Source organism: Toxotes jaculatrix, chromosome 20 (genome assembly GCF_017976425.1).
Source record: "Toxotes jaculatrix isolate fToxJac2 chromosome 20, fToxJac2.pri, whole genome shotgun sequence".
NCBI lineage: Eukaryota > Metazoa > Chordata > Actinopteri > Toxotidae > Toxotes > Toxotes jaculatrix.
In genome coordinates this window covers 19,211,034-19,238,370 of record NC_054413.1, presented here as the reverse complement: position 1 = coordinate 19,238,370, position 27,337 = coordinate 19,211,034, and the positions used below count along the sequence as shown (strand labels likewise).

The window sequence follows — 27,337 nt, the reverse complement described above, 5'->3', positions numbered from 1 at the left end:
GTTTTCCTTCCATCCACACCCTCCTTTTGAGATAATTGGCAAAGATAATTTCTCTTTCAAAGCAGGAGAAACAGAAAGAAAGAAACAAGAAAAGGTAAATAAAAGGGAAGGAAATATGGAACGGAGTGAAATCTCCTGCGTGTGCACAGTGTGTCAGCGACAGCCGGGGTTTGACACAAAGGTCGTTAGCATCACACCCGGCTTCGCCTTCCGTTCTGTTTAATTGAAAAGTGCCACTGGGTGCGGGGTCCACACGCTGGGGTGAAAATTGAGGCCCGTGGACCAGCGTTTGCTGTGGATGTGACTGTTTGGCTAAGGGCCTGACTCAGAATACACACCTAGGACTGGCACCGGAGTGGAGGAGGGGTGGGATGGCAGGCTGGATGTGGGAACCAGCCAAGCGGACTCAAGCTGTTAACGCACAGGAAAGTAGATTTCTCGGGATCCCAGGATGCAATGTATGCAGTGCAGGTGAAAAATCCTACATATTAAGCCAAATACAAAATTAGTCCTTATAATAACGATTTTGTCAGTTTAAGGACAGATTTTTTTTTGAAAGGATGAATGTACAAGAGAAGACACACCAACCTCTGGGTGTCCCCAGACGCTATAGTGTTCCTTAATGGTGTTTAAGTGGGGCTGTCTTCCCAGGACCTGACCCTGTTGTCTCCTCACCTCCAGTATTTCACAGTCTGCAGACTCACAAACTTTCCCTTTTCCTATGTTTCTCCTCTCAGCTTTTTAATGGATTGAATGAGTGGATGAGTTAAAAGCACAGTACATACTGTATTTGATACAGTGTCTTTGGTTTGGATGCATAGACTGTGCAGCTGATGCCAGTGTGGAAAGGTTGAGGTGTTTCTTTTTTTAAATTATATTCTCTGAAATGCCATTTAAAGGCTAAATAACAGGCCTGGATTCGGGGGCAGATCTTCCTTCAGCCCTGCTGATGACTTGGTCTTTGGAACAGAAAAAATCTTTCAGCCTCATCATGAGAATAAATGCCACAGAAGTGGTTAGTTTAGTCTTATGCTGTATTGGAGATCTTCTCTGCCAGCAGCGATGCCATCTTGGCTGCATTATTGACCTCCCTACAGTATGTGGGGATATTTTTGCATCGGACTGCCACCGAAGCAGTTTTCCCAGTACGCAGAAACAAAAGTCACATTTTGTCTAAATGCGGTTACAACAGCTCTCGGCCCAGAGCACAGACAGAAAGTGATTATGGCAGGTTGGTGAAAGCTCTGTTCCTCTGTCCATGGGAATCACTGATTAACTCCACATGTCTCCGTAACTCCCAGCGTTTAGCGTCCTCATTCATATCCTCGACATCTGAGTCCAGACATTGACTTTCTCCACAAGCAGGTGAGACACCGTCATCAAGCCAATCAAGTAAATGTTCTGATCAATTGCCCTGACCGGGGAATCCCTGGTCAATGGTGGAACGCTGTTAAAAAATGGCACTGATGTCCCCTGTTGAGCAAAAGGCCTTGGTTTTCACCAGCGTGTACTTAAGGTGATTACCTGCTGCAATTCATGTATGGCTCTGAAAGCAGTGGCAGTGTGGATCAGCTAATGATCTCTCCTCCAGTCAGATCAATAGGCCAAAGTGTTACAGAAGGAGGGAGGAGGACAGAGAAGACAGAGGAAAAGAAGGCAGGAGAGCGTGTGATGGACAGAGATGGAGGAAATGGTGTAGGACAAAGAAGATGGAGTGGGGCTATTAGTGTGACCTCTCACCTTACAGCTCAATGTTTCAACGGGCAATGCTTGGACAGAGGGCAGGGAAAGAAGAGAGGGAAGTTGTGATCCGTTTGGATGGATGCAGCCAGGTGGCCTCTGGAGCCAACGAACACATCTGTCTCTGTCCTCGCTCTGTGCCAGAGGGAGGAAGAACATTGCTGCTTCGATATCGTGGAAAAGCTTCCACACGCTCAGCACGGCTGGCCAGAGGGCTGCGCGTGCTTCAGGACAGTGGTGGAAATGTGGCTCTCACTGTAGTGATTGCACCATTTGAGTGGGTGCAGAAGAACAGACTGTGTTTACTGGGGGATTTTATTTGATTTAATTGTGACGTTCTTGTTGAAATTGTGTGTGTTGAGTGGACAGATAGGATGACAGGACCATGATGTGATCACAGAGTGTGTAATGTGGATAAAGCTCAGTTGATATCAGCATCAAATTAAACAAATATCATTTCCATTTTTTCTGTTTGAGCGATGAACCACAGTTGCAGTGACATTTAATGTTCTAACATTAAAATTAACAACCACAGCAAACACTTTGACTTTAATATGTTTCAGCTGCTCACTGTCATGTATTAAGCCTCCACATCACAGTATTACTGCTAACCCCCACCCTACAGCTTGTGTTGTATTGTGTGTCTGCTTCTGTCAGTGCGACTCATGAGAGGCTGTCTTCAATTACAGTGTCACAGAGGCCACAGTGGCACAGTCCTGTTGCCAGAGAACTCTTCCCTTAGCTGCAAAGATGCTACGCATTAATCAGAAGCTCTTAAACTAATAGCAAATAACCCCTAATAATCTCAGCTCGAACGATATTCATCCCCATGTGACCTGCCGTACTGTAGATGTCTCTAAGATATGTGTGTGATATTAAAGCGTTTCTTTTCATTTGCTTTTATTCCACAAGCTGAGCGCATGAAAGGCTCCAGTGTTTTTGGAATTGCAAAGGTCATCAAAGGCTAAATAACGGCAGTTTGATTCTAGCCCAGATAGCGGTTCTGGGGGTTTTGGAGAACACTGTAACTGCATTCACAGGTTTAGATGCTTGTGGTTATTTTTTTTCCGCCATTAGGCGAGAGGATAACCAGTACAAAAAGTTGCTTAAGAACAACAGCATGTTCATGATGACCTTCCTTTGGCGAAATGACGTAAACAACAGCAGCACTCCCAGCACAAGGCTCCGAACACAGCACAGAGAATGGATTCAGCCATTGTTCCATCAGAACTTATTTGCATGTAAAATCACCACTGCATAAGGAACAACCTTGACTTTCAACTTAGTCACCAGCTAGTTCTAACTCTCACACACACATACACTGTCTGTCGATTTGGCTGCCAATAGAAAGTGGAGTGTCTCTGCTGGTACTGTCACCTGCCCCCTTTTTTCCCATCGTCACCGACTGTGCGGAGCTAGTAAGAGACAGTGGTGTTAAAACAGTGAGAGAGCAGCTCCATCTGCACCTCACTGCGCCAAAACACCACCGAAGGTGCTGAAAAGTCTCCTTCCTCTCCACTCTGCCTTTTGCTTGTTATCTTTCTCAGCCCAGTTTAATGAGCCAAAGAGCCATTTAACACAGACTGAGTCATTTTCTTCTGGGCTCTTTTAGTCAGCCCAACTCTTCTTGTCTGCTTCTTTGTCCCAGTTTAGCTGCAGAGTCATTGTCAGAGTTAACTTGCTGTATGCTTCAACAAGTATTGGGGATGGGTGGGCTGTGATTTCTCTCTGTGCTTACAACTGCAGAAAATCAAGAGCTGCAACTTCTCTAATTATTTTCAACTCTCAAAGCATCGGCGTCGCCCTGACTATACCTGTCCACTAGCCATTTATCGCTTATATATGTGTGTGTGTCCTTTGGCTTAGTAAAGAGGGAAGTGGAATGCTTTTAGCAACTCTTCATCTGCAGTGCTGGCCACTCGTGTCAAGAGGTCCTGGCTGGAAGTATTTCATAAAGCTGGGAGAGGGAACGGTGCAGAGTTTCTAATTAAAACTGTGTCCTCTAGCAGAAGTGGTCTGCTGACGTGAGTGAATATAAGGTGATTATGGGTAATGTATTGTCTCTAAGAGTGCATACTGTGAATGCAAAGAAATTCTTTGCCCATGTGTTGTGTATTTGAAACACAAACCAAAGCTTTAACAGAGCTTCTTCTAACGAAACATCACTTCACTGTTATGTTGCGACTGTACCGTTTGTCTGTTCCAGGTCTCTACTGTAGTGAAATTCTCAGCGCTGCTGATGCAACTGAGAGGTAACTCTACCTAAGAGCTGAGGGAAAGTAAAGGCTGGTGTAAGGACGGCCCCAGTGGACACACAACCGCAGGGCATCTCGTATCTGACACCGCCGCACTTTTCCTAAACTGACTGTAAAGCAAAGACAATGACGACAGGGGAGAAATTTCAGGACTGACTTAGAGGAGTTATGCAAGGACTCTGAGGTCAGAGCTAAACTTCTGTTTAGAGCGTAAAGCACACAGAGCAATAAAACACACAGAACAGAAAGAAGATTCTTAAAAATCATATAATAACTAGACAAACTTCTGGACTGTGTACACACAGTGCATCATAATATCTGTGGAAGTACAGAAAATCTCCTTTTATGTTGTTTAGCATACATTCAGTGACCTGGACAGAGGTCAAACTGCCACTGTTTTTAGTTTTTTATACACCAAAACTGGATGTCACAATTAATGATGCCATAACACAAACACATGATTAAAGATAAATGATGAATATTGTTACCCATCTATAATTTAACTGCTTGGTCTGCTTACTATGAAACTGAAAGGTCCAGCTTAGTCACACTGCCTCCCTGTAGTTTCTCACTGTCATTACTCCAGTCCTGCTGATTTACAGTACGGGGTGAATTCAATTACCCATGGTTCTCTGTCTGGCTGCCCAAGTGAGAAATGGCCTTCATCTGTACAGAGTTGGCAGCCATCTTAACTGGTTTAGATGAGCAGTCCATAGGCGAAGGGATGAGGCTTCGAAAAGAATCAATTAACAGATGTGTGAGTCCAGGAGCAGGTTTTTGGTGAAGGTTTCTGTTCACGGGCCAGAACAGCAAGAAGAAACAAATAAGAATTAAAAATAAACATTGTGATTGCAAAGTAAACTAACACCTCGCTGATATCATTTGGTTTGTTCACTGTAACGTTACATTTGGTGTCATACAACTATTCACCAAAAGTATAAGGTGTAATAAATCTGCTTTGACGCATGCCACTGATAAGACTCCTGACTATCATGACAAATAACCTTTCACTATTTCTTTATTTTTACTGTCTGAGTTTGGTTGTTCTTAGGAGAGGGTCTTTATGAGCCCGCCTCCCTTTATGTCCTCCCCTGCACAGATGTTTTTGTTTTGTATCTTTGTTTTTCTTGTCATTTTTTTTTTCCCCGCACAAATAACTAAACCTTACACCTCATTGCTGCGTTGATTGGTGCTCAGATTTACTTCCACAGTATGCATTTATCATTCTTCAGGCCCCAGTGAAATTAAATGCCTCTCAGACTCATGTTGGGATCTTGCCAGGCTAAATATTGTTGTCTGCTGTTAGTGATTACACACAATTGTTCCTGAGCTATTAAATTAGCAAAATGGCTCTCCTATAATGCAAACAAAAGCAAAGACCATAGGAAGTTCAGCGTTTCTGAAAACTGCTGTCTAATAGTAAGCAGGTGTGTGATAGGGCTTAGTCCTCATCGCTCATCCGGACTTTGATTCCCTGGTTTTGGTGGGTGTACGTCTCCGCTGAAGTCGGGCACTGATCAATTTGCAGAGCGAATCCTCCACCCCTGTATTGTAATGCCACTTCTCATGCTGTTGAACAACCCTCCTGCTGCCCTTGGTGCTGAGCGCCAGCCGCGGCAGCTCGTTCCCCATTGACTTTGACTCCTGAGGAGCAGCAAAGGAGCGATTCAAAGAAGTCCTCAGTGGGGAGGGTCAGACGGGATGGAATACAGATCAGGGGAGCTCTGCTTCTGCTCATATTTGTCCTTGGAGAAGGAGAAAGAACAAAAGTATTCAGGTCTCCAACTTTTGGCTGCGACTTTAAGAGAGTGGACTCTGGACAGCAGACATTAGATCATGTTTGTGCGTTGTCTTGTGAGTCTTCATGGTCACTTTGTCCCCGTCCTGTTTAAATGTCACGTGCCCCCCACCATTGGTGGTAATTGTCTTGTCTTTCACTCAGCATTTCACAAATGTATCTGATGAGAATCCTTTTTTTTTCCCTTTTTGAGAAATATTGGTGTCCTTCAGGCATGTCCTGATAGGAATATTTCATATCTCTGTCTCCCGTATTATCTTGCTAATTACTAAAGCAAGATAAAATTGTTATGTGTACTCAAACGTGTCAGTGGAGCTGTTTGCTTCAGTGTGTGCACAGATTTTCTCAATCTGATTTTTTTCACATTTGTTATCAGAAACCACGGACTGGGTGTTTGAAAAGGTACTGATGCCATGTTACATTATGTAACTGTGAAGGAGCTTTTCTAATTATCTGGAGTTGTTTATGTTGTCTCATCGCTTTCTCCCCCCCCTCCCCCTCTGTCAGGTAACTACCAGCTCTCTCCGACTGTGAACATGCCACAGGACGACATAGTGATGATCGAAGATGATAGGCCACCCCTGCTTCCTGCCCACCTTTCTGACCAATCGTCTTCCAGTTCCCACGATGACATGGGCTTTGTGGGAGAGAATCCGGTGCCCTGGATCCTCGACGTGCCCGGTCAGGATGAATGGTGAGCAGGCTGAAATATTTATAACTTGATGGACTTCAGACAGACCATGAGTGGAAGGAAGCGACACAGTGTTTGTCCGAGGTGTAGGTCAGCTGGTATCTGAGGTTTCCGTGTGAGGGTTGAATTTCTGGACTGTCACCACGTTACAAAAAAAACAAGAAATGCAGATTTACAGGAATGTACATTATAATGCGTTTTCAGTTAATACAAGTTATTTCCTTAGTAGGAATCAGCAAACCAGCTCCCTGCCTTAACAAACCAGGAAATAACATTTTTTATATCATACACTAAGTTTGTTATGAGAAAGTAATGAAGTTTTGCTTCGGGGATATATTTAGAATCCCAAAATATGGGCACATATCTGGGTTTAAATATGCAGTTGTGTAACACCATGTGTATGTGTGTACACATGGAAAAGCACCTGTGTGGCTCTGTCTGCCTGTGTGTGTGTGTGTGTGTGTGTGTGTGTGTGTGTGTGTGTGTGTGTGTGTGTGTGTGTGTGTGTGTGTGTGTGTGTGTGTGTGTGTGTGTGTGTGTGTGTGTGTGTGTGTGTGTTCAATAATGGATGACCCAGCAGCAGTGCTCAGACTGTGAGTTAAAAACTTTCAGGGACTCAACTTTCGCTTCCCCAACCACCCGAGGGATTTCAGCGCCGACACTCAGTCCATAGACTGATAATGAAGTGTGGAGCCAGCAGGGGTCAAAGGGGGATTTGGCAAGTGGGGTTACCCTAACATCCAGTGCGGCAGATCTTAGGGTAACCCCAGCCTCCAACCCCTGGGAGCTAGGGCTCATCAGCCTTGTCAGAGGACCAGAGGACTAAGTCTCTTTAGGGACAGACCCTTTTAAGCACAGGAATCCCTACAGACCAGGATGGTTAACAAAGAGTCGGCTCAGAGACATGTTCTCTGCTGATTTTTAATGTTTTTCGAAAAAGTCTTTCTTTATTTTGTCATTCAAAAGCTGCCTCTCAACACAGGAAGTTATAGCTGTTAATCACACAGTCTAACGTTAGACGTGTCATTTCCTGTATAACAGTCGTGTTCAGGTAAAGTAAATAAAGACATCCAGTCATGTCCTCATTCCTCATCTGAGTGACAAAGTCAGTCACTGCTTTCTCACTAAGCAGAGGTGTTTTTAACTCTCACTTCAATTTATAGTGACTCATTTTTTTATTTTAGAAAGTTTTCTGTTCTTTTTTGTGATTGGCTGGATGAACTCATGTAGAACGGCAAAAGAACCACAGGCTTGAATATTTCTTATTTCAAGGTGAAATGTTGGCTTCCATGAATAGAGATGCTCGATTCCTTTCTTTCTTTTATTATTGTTTATTTCTTTTTCTCCAGGTTCTCTCTGCACACTCTCTCTCTTTCTCTCTCTCTCCCCCTCTCTCTCATTTATTATGAATGAGTAAATCATTGTTCGTGTGATGTCAGGGGTTTGTCATTGTGGATTAGGTCTTACAGCATTTGGTTGATCCGCACTCAGACCTCCTCACACACACCCCAAACTCCCATAAACATACACAGAGACAAACTCTCACACTGTACACACACACACACACACACACACACACGCCCTGCACCACACAAGGCAGAAGTGTGCTGTGTGCCCCCGCCTTGGGTTATTGTGAATAATTCATGTCCTTGAAGTCGCACACACACACACACACACATCAGGCTCTTTCACTCAAATTCTAACAGCTGCTTTGACCGTGTGTGTATCCTCAGACTGACTGACTTATACAGTTATGCTGTTTTTCAATTTCCTTTGCAAGTGCCCCGAACATCCCACCACACACATACACACACACACACACTCACACACGCTGCATTACCAGGCATACTGAGCTAGCTAGCTAGGGGATGTGGGTCAGTCAGATTCCAGTGTCTTGGAACTGTTACTTTTTAATTTAGCTCCAGCAGCAGCAGTGCAGTCAGGGCCCCGTACGTACTGAATATGTATTGTGCAGAGCTGTGAAAGTCTCACCTCTGGCCTCCAGTGTTATACAGCCGTCCTTACTCATGGGAGGCTCCTTGCCAAGGCCACAGCTATACACCTTGAGTGCATACACAAAACCCCCAAAAAATGTGCTGGTTGGTTTGTAAAATCATTGTCCTTCAGGCCTGGTGGAATTTAACAAACTTAGATTTCCTCTTTCTCTTCTCTCCTATTTCACTTATTTATTTCTTCTCTTCGGTTCCAGCGCAGTATGTGACTTTGTTCACTCACGGAATAGCGAGCCATTTGGCTTTTAAAATTAATTTCATCCTGGCTTACTTCTCTCTATTAATGTAGGGGTAATCAAAAGGTCATTCCAGCACCTGCTAGTGATTATTATAAGAGCTACTAATTTAAACACAAATCAGTTAAAAAGATTCTGGTCTTTTTAATCTGCTCACCTCTCTTCTCCTCTTTCTTCTTCTTGTTTTCGTTCATCCGATTTCAAGCTCACGCGGTGTTATGAATATGCGTTCTCATCTTTCCCTCTGTGATATTTTCCCTCCGTTTCTTTCTTCTCCTCAGCAGGTTTCTAGCGAATGACACAGCCCACGTGTTACTGTGTTAATGTGTAGGCCCCCAAGATGAATGGTTGTTTTGGAGAGGCAGAAATCCCATCTCACACAAGACGCATAACTTGACCTACTTTTTCCTCTTGACATCCTCAGCCAATATCTAATGGGTGTGTGTTCTGTGTACGGTTCCTCTCTGTTCATGTCTCGCTGTGTGAAGACATACGCCTGTTTTGCCTTCTCCTGGAAACACTACAAGCTGCCCCATTGTTATGAACCATTGTTGCACCATAGCAGCTTTACAGGTCTCAAGTGCACATCAAAGGGACTACAAATATTACAAAGCAGTACTTTTGGATCTCTGTTAAAATGGTAATCCAAAGATACCCAGGCTTTTATTTGTTGCTGCTGTATTACAGACTGTTTTATTAGTATTTTTATTAAGACTTCTCCTCCTTTTTATCAGCTAGGTGGTGGTAGTGTTGAGCTTAGTGAAAGTGGCTTGGGGACAGACGTCAGTGGCTGGTTCAAACCTTCAGCTTCCACAGAGACAATACCGGCGGGGTTGTGATGGAAACCAGCGTTTGTCCTCTGTCAGGTTTCACTGGATAAATAAAGGTTGTAAATTATTGCTTTGTATATCTGCACTAAGTTCATTTGAGCATCGGGTCCTGACCCGCCACATTAATTCTCTTTGCGGTGCCTCCTCCCTCATTAGTTTGAATCTAAAGCCAAACAGGAAGGGCCACGTCTCAATGATTTACAGTGAAACAGATAAGACGCACTGCGTGATTTAGTGGCTTTGCGGAATAATTTGGATAAATAAGAACATGAAAGGGTTTTCTGTCAGGAGTGGAATGTGCAGTGTCAGAAACACAATTTAGTGTAGAATCGTGGCAGCTCCTACACTCTGATACACGCAGGCTCATCAGAGATGCAGAGGGAGTGTTTCCACTTTCCACCTGGTTTTCATCCCAGAAGTTGAGAAAGTGCAGTTGCAGGGTGTGTCTGTTCTCTCTAACTAGGGTCCAAGTCCATTTCTAGTTCTTTTTATGCCTTTCATGTTCAGTGTGCAAATAACGAACCTGTTGTTTTAAAAAATAAAAGACCTCAGAAATCAGAGATCGCAATCTACAAAAATATAATTTAAAGATGCTGAGATCTGCAGAGACGCTTCCATCAGCTTTCCAACTGGCTGCATTAAATCTACTTTCTCAGGCTTCTAGAGACAAAAACACTTGGGAAAGTTTTACCTACCATTTTGGCTGCTCAGCACCCACGCCTGTATTTATACTTCCCTTTTATAACAATGCAGTGCTCCCTCTGTAGTTGTTCTCATCCGCACCGTGGTGTCTTCAACTTTGTCCTCGTAAAGAAAAAAACAACTTCTTCTAAAAGTATTTGCAGGCTCACGTCGCAGCGTAGCATCTAAACAAGACAGAACACAAGTGCCTGTGCTCAGGAGAAGTTTGTAAGAGGAGTGTAAAACCCTAACCTACAAAGAGCTGAAGCAGAGCAACGTGACTTTGAAGATGTGGCTGTCAGAGGCAGTGAATGTCTCTCCTACCAACAACAAAACCTCTACACATTTTAACACTGTTTTATTCAACAATCAACCCACAGCGTTGTGTTTTTCTCCTCATTTAGCTGCTTAAAGTTGATGTGAACAGTTCCAGTGAAGAAAAGTATAAACCAGCTGCTTTCGTGGCCTTTTTTAAATAAATAATAAAACAGAAAACTTAATGCATTAAAATGTAATATTAGACCACAAGAGTACGTTCGTACGGCAATTTAAAAATCGTGTTTCCTGTATTTACAATTTATTATAACTTTAACACTGCAGCACAGAAAGGCTGTTACTGTATGCTCATGTAATTACACAGTAGTGTGTGAACAGAAGTTTACAGTTCTCCCACATAATTACCGTACAGGGTAGTAGAGGGTTGTGGATGTGGTTTCGTAAAAGTTATTGATGATACGACGAATATGAATGAAAAGAATTTAATGAACTGCACTAAGACTTCGGGGGTTTTTAGGGGGGGCATTTGTAAGGGTTAGAAGGTGTTACGCAACATCACTGAGAGCTGGGAAGTAACCACCACCAGCTAGCCTGTGGCACACAGGCTACAATTACAACACGGAGCCCTGTTATCATAGCTGCCCTGCAAATCACCTGAATTAATTCTTTCTACTTTTCTTTACTACTTGCAGGAGGAACGGAGGTCTGTGCAGTTAAAATCAGATAATAGCCACTTGTGATTTAATTAATATGATGTAATTTGTTCAATTATATATTGATTGTATGATTGATTTGATGGTTTGACTGCTTATTGGAAGCCCTTTGGTTTTGTTCTCCAGGTTTTCTTGAGGGTTTTAAATCTCCCAAGGATTAAATTATGAGGTTAACACTAAATACTACATTATTATTTTTAGATTTCTAATATTAAAAACCCCAACTATCATATTTCATAATATTCATACATGTCATTCAAAACTGCTCATTCCTCTGTCAAAGTCCTTTCCCTCTCAAATATCCTAGATCCTTCAAAAGAAGAATTTACATGCTTGTTAAATATAAATGATTGTATAGGCCCTGTGCTCCAACCCCCATCCAAAGTCCATTACTGGCTTCAGGAGGTGTGATGAACAGAGGACAACAGTTGAGCTGGTAGAGGAAAAGTGGCCTCCTTTCGCAGTTGGACCACTAGGGGCGCTGTCATGATATGGCTGACAGAGGATAGGTGTCAATTCTCATTAGGACAGAGAGAAAGACGGAGAGCGAGGTTGTGTCCTTCTCTGTCTTTGTGAGGTGTCACAGGTGGAAATATCATTTCCCAGGCAGCTCTGACACAGTCTGTCAACTAACAGAGATGGAAAAGGACTCCAGACAAACACACACACTCACAGATCCACACACACCCACACACACACACACACACACACACACACACACACACACACACACACACACACACACACACACACACACACACACACACACACACACATACTTTTGCACAGGCGCACTCAGTCTCACGAGTGTTTAGATACACATTGGCTGGTAAACAATTTCACAAATTAACATATAAAGTGGAAAAGGTCCACATAGACACGAACAAACAAACTTCCAAGCTAACACTGCAGGCAGACTGCCTACTTCAGTCGACTCCCTAATAGTCTATCATTCAGTAATGTAACTAAGAATCACGAGTGCTCTGTTAAGCACGTGTTTTTCCCATCAAGCTATCAGCATAAGTACATATAAATGCAAACAGCCCTGTAGTGCATGCACACACACACACACACACACACCATTTGCCTAATCTCAAATGTCCATTTAAGTTGCTAGGTAGTACACACACACACACATACACACACAAGCGGCAGGCATTTTCCCCTTAAATGCTAATAGTCCCCTCTGTCTTTATGAATATTTACCATGTCTCTGTGGTGAGCCATTCTTACAAGCATGTCATGCATGCTCTCATTTCTGTGCTCACCTTTAGTGTGTTTATCTACAACTCCCCGGGTTGTATATTGTGTGTGTGTGTGTCTGCCCTACACTGCCTCACTGTGACAGGATACAGGTGAATCTCAGCATGAATGATGCCATAGTAACCTCCACACACACACACACATACACACACACTTGTGCCACACAAACCAAAGCATCTCTTTGCCCGGTCCTTGTCAGTTGTTCTCTGCAGCCCAGAGAAGCAAAATTCATGAGCGTCCAAACACCGAAGGGGTCGACGCAGGACTTGGCCGACGGACTAAGAGGTCTTAATTGATCTTGTTCTCTCCCTCTCTGTCTCCCGCTGCAACTTCACCACTGTTAAAAGGAAATTACAGCAAATCACAGGTGCAGCTGCTCGTCTTGTGGCGCTAATGGAGCCATTTTATTTTATGTTTTTTTTTATATCCAGGCTGAAGTCAAGTCTTTTATTGGTGTAATTAAGCAAGTGAAATAAAAGTTGTAATCTGAGACATTATTTTTCACAATAGTCTAATTTTTAAGAACATTTTTATGGAGGTGAAAGATTCAACTTTTTTCTCCTGAAACATATAAAATATTTCAACTCGTCCTCCTGCCTTAGGACAGACCTCTGCACTAACTTCTCATGCAGGGCTTTATGCAGAGATTGAAGGCTGCTCCAAGCTTCTTGGCCCAGCTATGCATTCATGCAGTCAGCTGAATTGCCCCTCTCCAGTCCTCAGAAGGACAATTTCAGAAGCACCTTACCAAGCAGTGCTCTTCACCTATTACCCCCCTCTCTGAGGCGCTGAAACTAACGCACAGAAGCCCCCGCTAGTCGATCAAACCGAACTGAGCTTTTTTAAGAAGCGGGACGCTTTGAGATTTACCTCTTTGGGGTCGTTCTTAAATGAGGGTAAGAAGCATTGGGAGTTGAGAAAAGAAGAAAAGGATAAAAAAAACACAAGTCACCGGGGTAAAGTGTGAGCACGGAGGGCTTTTAGCACACACCACTTAGCAACAAGACCGATGTGCAGTTTGACACATTTAACTTTCTGTGGGGGTGACGGAGACAGGAACAAGTTGATGTAAAATGCAAGTTAAAGCAGTGGATTTGCCTGTGAGCAGTCCTCAGGCTAGTTAATTTTAGATGATGAGAGGACTTTGAACGCGGAGGAAAGCATCTGCTCAGAATGGTGGAAATTGCTTTTAAACACTGTTTAAAGAAGGAGAGATGAGAGAATGTATTATCCAAATGGATTGGGCCCACTATTAAAAATAGGCCAGAGGCATGGACGAGATGGATGGTCTGAGGAAGAAAATGTGCCACTCTGCAGATTATCTAACTGTCTGGGAGGCGGTCACGTGGTCAGCTGTTTCTTATTCCCATCCGTCACATACATTTTGTGTGTTACTGAAGTGAGCAGTTCAATGTCCGTGGAGGTCCATCGCCGGTCTCACCTTCGTAGACTAAACCAGCCAAGGCTATTTCGGCATTTGAGCTTAAGAAGCATCTGGATCACAGCAAAGAGACTTCCGAAGCAGTATCTCATTACAACAAGCATTCCTATGGGAAAATGAATAGCAAGTAGAGCGTGAATACGAGATCTGTAATTGAGTGCTGAATTTCTATTAATGGCCGGTACAAGCTGTGAATCTTTGTGTGCCAGCTTTAAGTCCACCAGAAGATTAATACTAGCCTCGTACAGTAATTAGCACTCTTAAGGCTTGTATCATGTTACTTTTAAATTGCTTTGAATTATTCTTTTCAGTTCTTTTATGAAACTGAATAGTGTTACATCTAATTCAGTTCAAAGACAGGTAGGAGTGGTTTCTTTGTAAAGGGACAAATTAAAAAAGGGCGGTGTAGGGTGGTGTAGAGGGTCACTGCCACCTCTTTAAATAGTCACGGTAACATGGAGTAAGTTCGGACAGCAGGTGCCTCTGGTTTGGAGGGATTCTCAAAGCTGCATAGTTGGCTGCTTCTACCCTGGATCCCAACCTGGGGCATTTAGTCATTGCTCTGCGTGAACCAAAGTAAAGCAGAGGCAGTGTTAAAATGGGCAGATCTGATGTCCTACCGAGTGAATTTGCACCACTGCTGCTCTGTCCCTCTGAACGTCACCCTTACTGCCCACAGATTTCTCACCATTTTCGCTCACATGAGCTGGATTCTGATTCATCCCAACTGCTCGTCCCCGTAATTGCTCTCACACACTCACCAACTGTCTGTACCTGTGTGACAGGGTTGTGCATGATCCCACCTGCTGGCCTCTCATTTTGTCTATGTTCAGTTGGGTGTTCAATTTCCCCTCAAACACAATGCTGGCAAGAGCAAACGGAATCTAAATTCAGGGTGAAAATACGTCCTTTCTCGCCCGCGCCGTCTCAGTCACGCTCCGACAGATGACATTTGCGGAAACAGAAAAAAGAGAGGGCAAGCTGGTTTTTGTGGGCTTGGGATGATGAGAGGAGAAAAGTGAGGGATGATGAATAAATGAATAATAGATCTGTGCTGTCATTCCTCTCTTCCTGCTCCACCTCCCTCTTTTCCTGTGTCAGCTGGAGTCGGTCCTGCGAGGCAGCCTGATCGTAGTTGGGATTGTCAGGTGTGGTCGACAGCAAAGTGACATGTTGACGTCGGCTCCTCGGTGACACACGACGCTCCTCTTTTGTTAAATGGGGTTGACAACCCAAATAAGAATTGTTTACAAGTGCTAGAAGATCTGCGGTTGTTGTTGAGTCATATTAAAAATATTGCTCCGAGAGGAAACACTGACAGAAATCAGATTTACTCCCTAATACTGCACATTTGACACATATTCACATCATCAAGCTTTTAGGACAAAAGCTGTCTGTCTGCAATATGATGAAAAATCTGATTACTTGATGAAATTTTTGTTGTTAGATGTCAGAAATTCAGGATCTCTATACGTAAAAATACAAAAACCCTTTAATGATCATAATGTGTGATCATTAACAACAAAAGAAGCAGTGACAGTGTCCTCTCATGCATGGAACATTTATTAGACTCCATCAGCACTGCATCTCCTCCCTCCTGTCTCCTCTCAAATGGCAAGATGTTCTCACCTTAATTGTAAATGTGCTCTTCTGCATGCAAATACCAGTGCCCCCCCCCCCCCCTCCTCTCTCAGCCTCCTTTCCCCACTCCCCTCCGATTTTCAATTAAGATCCAGACAGAGATAGAGGATCTCAAAGGGAGTGTGCTATGGTGGGCCGGGCCCTGCCACTGCCCCAGACATATTGGAGGAGGGGGGTTATTGAGTGGCCATGACCCCAGAGCACCCTCACCTCCCTGGGATATCACACATCTTAGCCATGCCTCCTCCTCCTCCTCCCAGTTGTGGCGTGTCCTAAACCCACCCGGCAGAGGTGGAGGTGTCCTTGATTAGAACAGTCATTGAAATGAAGGATTGGAAGTGACTGTGTGTGTGTGTGTGTGTGTGTGTGTATGTGTGTGATATAATATATTCTTTAATTGGATAATCATTGGATTTCAAAGAATGTTTTTGGAATGACTGTGCACTGACTGTGACTCTGGGAAATGTAATAATGATTTTTTTTCTTCATTATGAACTGCAGCACACTTAGTCCGGACATAGACCCTGATGGTGCGTTCCAGAGAGAGGGCTTCGGCCGCCAGAGTATGTCAGAGAAACGCACCAAACAGTACGATAATCCCGCACATCTGGAGATCATCAAGACCCGCAAGTCCAAGAGCATGGATCTAGGTAAATATTCTCACACTAACTAACTACTTACATGCTGTTTTATGCAGGGTTATCCATTATACTATTACTTAACTGGACCCACTAACTTCTCAGAGTCTCTGTGGGTTACCTGGGAACTGGTCCTGGCCAAGAAATAGTTTGGCACATGACACCTCTTTATAGGTGCTGCTGGGCAGATTGTTACCTTTGGAAGAGCCAGGCTAACAGTTTCCCTCTGGTTCCAGTATCTGTGCTTTGCTGGCTTCTTCATATTTAGTGGATAAGCATGAGAGGCAAAAACAAACATTTATTGTTACTATTGTATTTATTACTATTTACTCTTGGTCTGTTTTCATTGTTTTGGTGATTTTATCGTCTTTCATTTTTGGCCGTCTTGTTTTTTTTGTTTTTTTTTTCACAGTAACATTGTTTTCATATATCAATATGTTAATCAGTACAACGAAGTCCAGCCAGGCACAAAACAAGAACAGTAGGACGGTTGTAAAAGGTGACACAGTTTAGCCTGATTATTTAAACCACTTTAATTTGGAGGAAAAAACACAAGTAAATGCACCTGAAATGTTGTTAGTAATCTCTTACTGAGTATGGCAAGTACCTGTCACAAGTTCAGCCACCACCTGTCCTCGTTTGGCCTCCACGTCCCATGGCCCTGTGTCCAGTGGAGCATTGGTAAAACATTAGAAACAAGAGCACAATGGCCTGTTTTCTGACTGTTTAGTGATGGGGAGGCAGGTGAGACACAGACACACACACACACAAACACACACAAGCACACGCTAAAACACAGGCTGTACCCAGGGAAGTAGATGGTGTGAGTCCAGAGCCTCTCCCACTGAGGCTGAAGCAGACGTTGCCCTCTCTCGGATCACTGGCTAATCATAACAGATAACAACTAGCTCTCTTCCACAAGGAGCCCAGAGACCTGTAGGAACCTTTGATTCTCCCCGAGTCTGGTGTAGGTCCAGGCCACTGCACTCAGCTCTGTGGGCTCCACCTTCCCTGTATTAGCTCTGGCCTCTGTTCACCATCAAAACTTTTCTACAAAGTGAAACCAGACAAAACAAACTTTTAGCGGAAAGTGCTGCTTTGGAGAAAGATGATCGTTGTTTATTAGATAGATTTCACTGAGAAATTAGCTGAGCAGAAAAATAGTTTCCATTATGTTCTTAGTGTCAAAATATAATTGGATATTACTGAGGACAGGAAGTGAGCAGAATGGACAGGAAGCTGAGATTGCTCCATGATGGTGTTCTGATTATTGCAAATGCACATTTTATCATCAAGTTTAATCATAAAAGCTTCTTAATTGAGCCAAAGTGGTGTCAGCATTTATCTGTGAATTTGATTCGTTCTGGAAAACCACAGTGTTTGTTTTTACAGAGGAGACTAATTCATCTGCTCATAGGACGATACCTTGCTCCTGGGATAACCAGCGTTACTGATGTTTTACAAATCTATATTACTGCTCTGTTATTTCTTAGTTCTCAAGATCGGTGTGAGTGTTATTAGATGCAATTCAAAATCACATTCCCTTTCACTACTTTTCAGGGGCCCAAATGAATTTGTGAAGTATCCTGCTGACAGAAATCCCTGCCAATACAAAATCATAATCCATCAGCGAGAATATCAGTGTTCAGATGGTGCAGGGAAATAACTAACTTGTTCCTCTCATAATAACTCCAGTAACTGACGTGAGTTCCCGGAGGAGAAATGTTTCAGTCGATACATGGAGGCTCTACACAAGCTCCACCGTGTGCGTTCAAAACGAAAGCTACACATTTTGATGTGCTACGTATCTAATGTTACATGTGTTCCATTTATCTCACAGACGCACACTGCTATAGCATCGTGATTATTTTAATGAAATTATTACATCAAAGCCACACAATGAAATATGGCCTATGGCTAATGAACTGTGGGGCTGAAAATTAAATGAGCCGAAGAACATATTGCTAACGTTTACCCTTAAGCCTCGTCTTTAGCTCACTGTTGGACGATGACAGGTTTGTCTTCAGACGTTAGGTGAAGTAGGAGGTGCAGGCAAACCTCTCTGCTTTCTTTTAACACATTAATAAAGCTGTCCTTTTCTTTCAAAGCCGCCCTGACTAAGTTGTTAACATGCTCAACAATGCTATCCCCCACAGGCTGATTTTATTCTGTCACTAGGTATTTTTGTCCCTCCTTTTAATCGCGTTCCAGGTGCTCCATCACGTCAGCAGATGGATTTCGTGACTTTGAAGCCCATCATTGTTGAAATATGCTAAACTGGTCAGACATCCCGCAGCTCAGTCCCATTTAGATGGGGAACAAAACTGAGTGAGGGAAGAAAAGGGAAGAAAGAGACGTGAGGTGCTGACAGTAATACGTTAGCACATTCCAGCCACTTTGCTTTGTAAGCCTCGTGATTGACAGGCTCTTGCATGGGGTGTAATATCTGCTCCACTTAGATCATTATTCTCAAACTATCCGGTATCTGCCTGCACTTCTTTCTGATGCTGTCTCTGCTTTGCATGTGCTCAAGAACATGGTACAGAAGGCTCTAACCACTCACGCTTGTTTATGCTCTTTAACAGTAGCAGATGAGATTAACTGTTGCACAAGCAACCATGTCGGGACCAGCTCCGTACACTCACACCATTATTACAAAGGACCATTATGAGTGTTTAGCTGGGTTTAAGGGTCCTTAATAGAGATTGGATAAGCAGTCCCACTCTTTCTCCATAACCAGCCCGACCATTATTGGCTCTGTGATCTTGGCACCTTCAGATGCATATGGAGAAGAGTGTTGTTTGAGGAAAATTGCAGCATGATCAAAAGAGGGTTTTCATATTGCTGAGAGGGAGTTGCACGGCGTTGAATGGAGACTTGGCGACTAATGTGGGAACCTGTGCCATTGTGCTCGTTCTGCACTGCAAATGATTTAAGAAAACACTCATTACTTCAGGAGGTGTGGAGCGCTGGAGAAAGCCGGGCGATGGAGCGGCGTTTGCGATCGAGAGACATTCATTGCCAGTTAGCCTCTTCAGCTCAGTGCAACTGATCCATTATAGACTATTTGGAGCTGCGTCTGCAGCACGTTAGAGTGCATTCGCCGACGACGGGGTTCACCAGGGCGTATTTTTGTGTGATTTCAGACAGCGCTAATTTGAAACTAACATGCCTGATACCTGATGTGTACAGGGATAATTGAAAATAATAACGTGTGCCCATATTAGGCATGGGACATTACTTTCATGCAAACACATCTCAGAGGACTCCTAAACATACAAACAACAAGTGTTGAGAGCAAATATTAAGATCAGTTAAGATCGGGTCAGTCAGTTGCTGATCCGCTGGGTTGCCAGGCTTGGCATGAAAGTTGCCAGCCTCTGCATATCAATAGCTTAGCTCGGTGTGCTTAGAGAGTGGACAGGACAGTATCCAGAATCCTTGATTGAGATATTAACCACAAGTACACGGTAATGGTGATTCCTTTGTGACACATGTTCAGCGTACGGAGGACGTCCTCTGTCGGGCTAATGATCTGCAACTGGCAGAGACATAGGACTGCTGCTGACCCAGAGATGCCTCTCTTCCACTAGGGTACCTGGACGTGGCCTTCCCTCGACCACCTTGGAGGCTATTTTTAACATAATTACCCTTTTACCACCCTGCTTAAAGCCCTGACTCTCTGAATAAATTATGTGTAATGGAGCCCCTGTCTGTACACAGATCTTTACATGCAAGAGCCTGTGGTGAATAATGGCTGGGGAGCATAGTTTTAGCTGCTCTAATTATGCTATGGGCCCCTGTCCCTGTAATAACTGCTGCTGATTTATTCATGGAGTTTGCCGTACCTCCCCTCTAACGCTTAACGGCAATGGATCTCCTCCAATTAACTGTCCTTGCCCTTTATCTGGCTAAGGAACAGAGCACGTTGGCCATTTTTGTCCTCAGCCATGACAAAATTCCAGCTGCACTTTCCCCATATTTGGTTTGATTGTCTTTCTTTTTTTTGTATTTCATTATGATGATTTTCATTTCTCCTCCAGACGTGTGGGGAGAGACAAACTCATGTCTGTATGCAGTGGGGGAATATGTATTTTCATCCCTCTGAATAAGAGGGAGATGAAGAGCAGAGCACTGAGGCTTCTGTTGTGTGATAGGAATCGCATAATAGACTGGCATACAGAGAGCTGTCCGTCAAACTCTCCCTGGAGAGCCAGGGCTGCTTCTGATGAAAACAAAGGCAGGTTGGAGGCAGCCGGGGTCTGTGGGCAAACTCTCTCTCTTTGCTTCGCTCTCCCATTCTCTTTGTCTCTCTGCTTCTCTCCGTCGTTCACCGCGATGACTAGAAACAATGGTGAAGGGGATCATGGTGCGGAATACCAAGCGGGACGATAATTCCCCGTTTCCAAGTACAGCAGATGTCATTTGTGTTCCCTTGAACTGTTGCATCCCGTGCGGCTCTAACTTGCAATCCCATTGTGTCTAACATGTACCCTGGCTTCTGCGTGTCCACTGTTGGCAGGCTTTCTGCCTAAGCTTCAAAAAATCCCAAATTTACATGACATTTCTACTGGATTGATTGAGTTTTATCTACAAAGTATGAAAAATTACAGCGTTTTTCTGCCATGCTGTGTCTATGCCAATGTTTCCTTATATTTTTCCTTTAGACTGTCCTCTCTTGTCCTTCGCATGATGAGATTACTCCTTCTGAACAAATGAGTTACATGATTTTTACTTGCATTCTCTTGGCCTTGTAAGGCTTTTTATGCTTCCCTGGCTTTAAAATTTGTCATAGTAATCAGAAATGGTCGTCCTCATCTGATGAATTAAGCTGTAAAATGAATCCTCTGTTCCTGCAACCAGAGAGCTTTTGACCCCTCAGACGTTTGTAGCTCACAGTAAAGTTTCATTTTACTGTCCAATGCAGCCTGAGGGCACACATATGTGCTCTTCCCACTAAATGGGATGCAGCATTATAGGATCGGTGTTCGTTTGTCTTGAATGGTACTTTCAGGATTGAGCCCAGGTTCTCTTGGGATTGGACACTTTTATTAACATTGACGAAAAGGAAGAGAGAATGGTGCGTTAAATACATAACAGTGCGTTTACCAGTCTGGAAACCCAACACCACTGGCTAACAGCTGACCTTTTAGCCTATCTGACTTCTCTGACAGCAGATCTGTAGCCGCCACGGATGATAGAGAAGCACTCACACTCTCAGTAAAGCTGCATTGGTAGCAAATGCAGCAAGAAGACAGATGTCCCTGTGACCCGTGAAGATCCTAAAAGTAGCATGAAAACTTTCAAAAATCAGTCAGCACCGCTCTTTCCTACATTTGTCCTCTGGAAGTAACTGTGTGGATGGATGTTTGAACTAGCTGGCTAATCACTAGTGAGCGCCTGCAGGTTTGCTTGGTTAAGGGATCAGGAAGAAACCGGCAAAGGCGTTCAGCCAACAAAAAAGACAAGCTGCCGCTGGAAAAAATATGATAACAGCAGCATCATATATGCATTTCTGCACAGTGCTGTCAGTATACCCTCTTATTTCTTCAGCTCTTGACTCATTCATACCCTGCATTTGCAGCCTTCGTGTATTCGTGCTGCCCCACATTTCCTCTCTAGTTTCAGTCTCGTGCACTGAAACAAATGTATTTCAGGCGGGGTGCTCCATCCTATGTTCCCAAATTGTTTTCTTGCACTGATGGAGGTTTATTTTCTTTGCCTAATCTGTGTTTGCCCATGCAGCCCTCCATCTTAAGGTCCACTGTGATCACCTAGCAGCAGTGGCTCATGCCTCATTTAGGCCACTTTAAACATGTCGAGGATCCTGTTGATTTTACGTGACAGAAGCGTGTGTGTGTGTATGTGTATGTCATGGATTTGTGTTCTTGTGCCTATTGAGCAGTCCCCGTACGGGACACACACATACAAACATATATACCTAGTGTTTGCATGTGTGTGTTTTCTATTCAGGGGGGGTAGAGACAAGACCTTATGGCAACATGTGCCATTGAAAACCAACAGGAAGAGCCGTGGGAGACGTTTATTTACTCCACATGAAGCCACAGACGAAACAGCGGCACATTCACTACATGTGGAGGGTCTATGTGGTCTACAGGGAGTTGTAAAGACACAATGCTGCTCTGTTCAGACTTCATTGACGTGCTAAGTCCTCAGAGAGTCAGTGGTGCTGCTAAAGTAATTGAATCAACAGTTTATCCTTTGTTACTGATAGTTTCCTCCGCAGAAGTTTACATCTAACAAGGCTTCACTTGCACATATGCAGAAATCCATCTTGTTATGTGTGACAGCACCGCGCAACACGCTGAATGGAGGTACAATAAAGGGGACAGAAAATCAACCAGGCTGTTTGTTTACCAACTGGCAGGTAAGGTAAGAGCTCCGGGGAGCTGACGGACGCTCCCTGACAAAATGAAATACCAATACCTGAGTCGCGCTCCACTGACATGCCCTAAACAAACCCCTGGCAAGCATTGGAAAAATAATTACAGTTTTTTGGGGCCTGGCTCCAGCGTTGAAGAGGTTGACTGTTCACTTTGTTTTCTACACAGCTGGCCTACCTGCCTCCATATCAGCACCACGTATGTCCTTTTCAGGACATACTTTGTCTTATTAGTGTGATATGTATGAGTGTGGTGCTGCCTTCGTGTTGAGGTATTAGCTACAATTGGGAAGAGAGCAAAAGATTACCAGTGTAAGATGTTGTTTGTGCTTTGATGAGCCAGTGAATATGAGAGGATGGTGTTGGAATTGAATGGACTTAGATTTGTTTCGTCTATGTGCCTTCCCCTTTTTCTCCCTCCTTTCTGTCAGGGAAAGTGAAAGCAGGTTGAGGACCACCCGTGGGAATAGTTTTAGGTTCACAGTCTCTTTGAACATTTTGGGAATTTATAATATTTTAGTATAACTCTATAATCACTCCGGTGCCGTGGTACTCTGCTGTCTTTGATATTTCATTTATATGCGTTATGTTTCAGCCATATAATTTAACTCTGCAGACACAAGAACAAAGGTTGAATTATATTTTTTCTCCACAGGAAAATGTCTCGGTGAAGATGTAATGCTCTGTTCTCATTTCACACACTTCATTGCCCAGGCAATGGCATCATTTGTTTTTCATGTTAATTGCCAGACTCACACTTTCTCTTTGGCTGCCAAGTACGGCACATAACATCATCCCATACAAAACTAGCAAAACGTAAATGATTCATTGACATGCAGTGAGCTCTGTGATGAGAAGTTTTAGGTTGCCATTGTGGGGGAGTTAGAGTCGCACACCATTAGTCTGCTGGCCTCAGTGACACAGTTTCCTCTTTCCATAGGCTCTGCTGAACAAGCGGTCGGACCCTCGCTGGGCCTGAAAAAGTCCAGCTCCCTCGAAAGCCTCCAGACGGCGGTTGCTGAGGCAACACTGAAAAGTGAGATCAACGTTAACAGGCCACGCTCGCGGATCGTCAGGGGCCGCGGCTGCAATGAGAGCTTCCGAGCTGCGATTGACAAATCGTACGAGAAACCTGGTGTCACGGCGGCAGAGGAAGAGAACAGCATGGAGACGTGTGAGTGTTTAGACACTGACTCTGTGTTTTGCAGTGATCCAGGATAATGTGCCCGAAAGTGTGTCATTATCTAACGTACAATGGAAGACATTAGAAGATTATTACAGAGAATTTCAGTGAGTATAAAATAGGCCAACGCAATAATGCTTCCCCAGAGCCTGTTCGGAATGGAAGGCTTCACCCACAAGTAAACTAGGTTAGGGATCCCCACTTTCTGGAGAGATGTATGCATTGCAAAGTACATCTGCAATAAGCGTCTAGCTTACACACTCATTAATATTCACATAGTTCATGTTTCGTGGGATTGTCAGAGAATGTGGCAGCGTGTTTTCCCATGAGCTTACATACTCTTAAAGTGCATTGCCATGTTTTTCAACAGAGTGCATGCAGGGAGAAATTTCTGCTGTTTACTCACATACGTCAGGGTCCTATTGTATCCATTTTACACGTAATATGTATGTGTAAGTACATTTACTCTGATTATAAATGAAATAAATGTGTTTGCTTCGGTCTGTGCCAGTTAGCTTTGGCACGTGACGCCTCACGACTTTGCCAGGTTTACTCACATTTGTTTTCCCTGCGTGCCTGACTGGGACTGGAACCAAAATTACCTTACTTTATCCTGAACTATGAGGACAGGAAGAGAAGGAGAGGAAAGACATGCCACCTTCTGTGTGAGTGGATATATCCATTCCCACTCGGTGTTTGATGACAAAAAGACATGCATTGGATATAGACAGACAGCCGTCTTATGTTTTGCGACAGGTAATAACACTGCAACACTACAAGAGTAATCACCAGATATAAATTTCCATTCACCATTAAAGGATTCCATTAAAAGAGCTGGGGGACATTTGAGAAAGAGGGAATTATTTGCCTGAAACGCTTTGTTCTCATAAGCTCTGTCGGCATGCCACTAAATACAGTCTTATCTCGGCAAAGAAAAATGGGGAAAGCAACCGATTTCCCCTGCTGCGGTATATTGCATTCTCCCTCATGATATTCAAATAACTCTGTTTTTCAATTTAGATAAAAGCAGCCAGTCTGTGCTCGTCACTGAGGTTAATAGTCAAAGTTGACAGATAAGCCTCTGCCTTCCTCTGCTCCCAGACTTTTATTTACATAAAATAAGAATGTGGCATCACCTAAAGAAAATGTGTCCCCGAAGATATCCTGCTGGTCCAAATGCACTTCCCCTTGTGCTACTTTGTGTTGCATCGTTTGAGGAAATAAAAAAGGCAAAAGGAAATTCTGCAGTTAAGGGCAAAAATCTTCTTCTTCTTCTTCTTTACTTCTTTATTTTACTTGTCTGTCATAACCTTCACTGACAGGACAGCTTAAATGTCCATGATTATTAAAGCAGGAAAGTTTAATAGTAGAGTTTCACCAAAGTGACAAAATGTTTCCTGTGGTCGTCTGTCTCTTCAAATTATCTTTCAGCCTCCTGATGCTTTCATCAATGCTCCTGCTGTCATTTGAGATTGTAAGCCAAGTCATTTTCTTTTCAGTTCCATTAAATTGCTGTGGATGGCCTCACTTTTTGATGTCCGGCGACGATAAAGGCTTTTGTCTGGTTTTTTTTTTGATAAGCGGTTTCTTCTTTTTGAAAAATGCAAATGAAACGCAAGACGACTTTTGAATTTTTAAAATGAAGTGCTCCCTTTTGTTTGCTCGTCCTTCTAACTCACTACGAGGCCTTTGTAAGATCACATGTAAAGAACCGAACCACAAACAAGTGTGTACATGCAGACGTACGAGCACACATGGCCACTGCCCTCTGGGCGGCTCTGCATTACAATATTTAGTACGCTATCTGCAGATTGGCATCGTTAAGCAGTAGCAACATTAGCACTCATTTAAATAGCGAGATACAGCTCACAGCTGCAATTCGCTGCTGCTGCTCTTAAGTGGATGATAAGCAGGCAGCAGATTGAGTGATATAACTGATACTCATCCAGAACCTGCTCCCAAATTTGTGGAGGTGGAGAAAGGGAAGGGAGGGGCTACGTGCAGCAATGAACTGCATAATTGAGCAGGTTTAGGCTGCCAGTTCGCTCTATTCCTGCAACACAGTGCCTCATGTTGAGATTCCATTTCAGTAATTCCCTCCGAGATGGCAGCTGAAAGAAATAGCTGATAGCTCCACAGATCACAAGAGAAAACAAACCCCACTGTTCTTCCTTGAAATGTGAATCCCTCAGCTCCTCCCTCCCTTAGTCTGTCTCATCCTATATGCTGAAAATCCATCACGGTCTCCCCTCCTTCTTCTTTCCTCACGATAAGTGCTTTTCTCTCCTCCGTCAAAAGCAGAACTTGGACAATGACATGTAAGACTGTAATAAGTTGTAATCTGAAGGACATCTACCTCATGCCTCAGAGCCAGAGATATAGCGTAGACAGGAGCTATGCCGATTGTGGAGCGCACCGCATTTGCAATTAAGATCCCCGGGAGCCTTTTTCAAGATTATTTAAATGTATAATTACTGACAGATTAATTACATTTTGCACATCAGTTCTGATTAGATGTGATGGAAACTTTGAGTTTAATCAACCTTACATCTCCTAAGGAGTTTGGTTTCAATTTGATGTCTGGGTTGAAATGAGTTCAGACGTAAATTAAGAACCAGATTCATATGATGATCATTCCAACTTCCACGGTTCGGTCATATCACTTTTATACGAAATGCAACAGAAAAGGGGGAAAAAAAAGATGGTTCTCTTGTGAGCTGTGTGAAATGTACACACTTGAAATAACTTCAGGCCTTCAGCTAAGTGAAAATATGTTCAACTGAGTACTATTCTCACCGGGTGTACAATGTAAATATATTCTGCTCTAATGAGACGGATGAATTCAGTTTGTTTTGTTCAAAGCCGCGATACCTTGTGGGACCCAGCTTTTCTTTTAATGGTTTGTCTGATGTTACAAGAGGAAAGAAGTGAATCTTTGTAACTGATAGAAAAAAAAAGTGGTGTTGTTGTGAACTGATTTCAGATGCAGCTTCTGTGATCTATGGGGAGTGTGAAGTGGAAGTTAAAGTTTTTATCTGCTGCTGTTGTTGTCTGCTGTCTGCTCTTTCTCTCTTTCTCCCCATGTTTGCGTGTGCTATTCTCTTCTCCATCTCAATATCTGTGCCTAACACCCGCTCCGTTCCCTCCGTTCCAGTGGACGAGGATACAGAGGGAAGTTCCCGATCAGGCCGCGAGTCAACGTCCGCCAGCGGTGACCTCGTTGTGGGTCCTGGGCTGAACGGCAGCCTCACCAAAGATGACAGACGCAGAGACGGGGACAAGGTTGGAGGGAAGGAGAGGAAGAAACCTGAAAGAGATAAAGAGGAGAAAGACAAGGACAAGATCAAAGCCAAGAAAGGCGTGCTGAAGGGCCTGGGCGAGATGTTCAGGTAAGACGGAGCCAGTCTCCTCTGTGTAGCCTCGAGCGCCAGTTGCTATCTGCTTTATTTAATTCTACTCAACATGTCCACCACTGGATCATACAGAATTTGAATGCATTCTCTGGATGTTGCCAGTGCTAATCAGGGACCACTCTC

General features: G+C 43.6%; 1 protein-coding gene across 3 annotated transcripts in view; it reads left to right on the top strand.

Annotated features, from left to right (window-relative positions):
- The window catches only part of LOC121200233 (partitioning defective 3 homolog), a 291,059-nt gene that overhangs the window by 168,475 nt on the left and 95,247 nt on the right, over nucleotides 1-27,337 (top strand). For all 3 annotated transcript variants that reach the window (XM_041065396.1, XM_041065394.1, XM_041065397.1), the window contains exons 16-19: nucleotides 6,301-6,487; nucleotides 16,079-16,227; nucleotides 23,559-23,792; nucleotides 26,956-27,190. In XM_041065396.1, coding sequence (XP_040921330.1) covers nucleotides 6,301-6,487; nucleotides 16,079-16,227; nucleotides 23,559-23,792; nucleotides 26,956-27,190 — 805 coding nt within the window. The remainder of the gene's footprint in view (nucleotides 1-6,300; nucleotides 6,488-16,078; nucleotides 16,228-23,558; nucleotides 23,793-26,955; nucleotides 27,191-27,337) is intronic.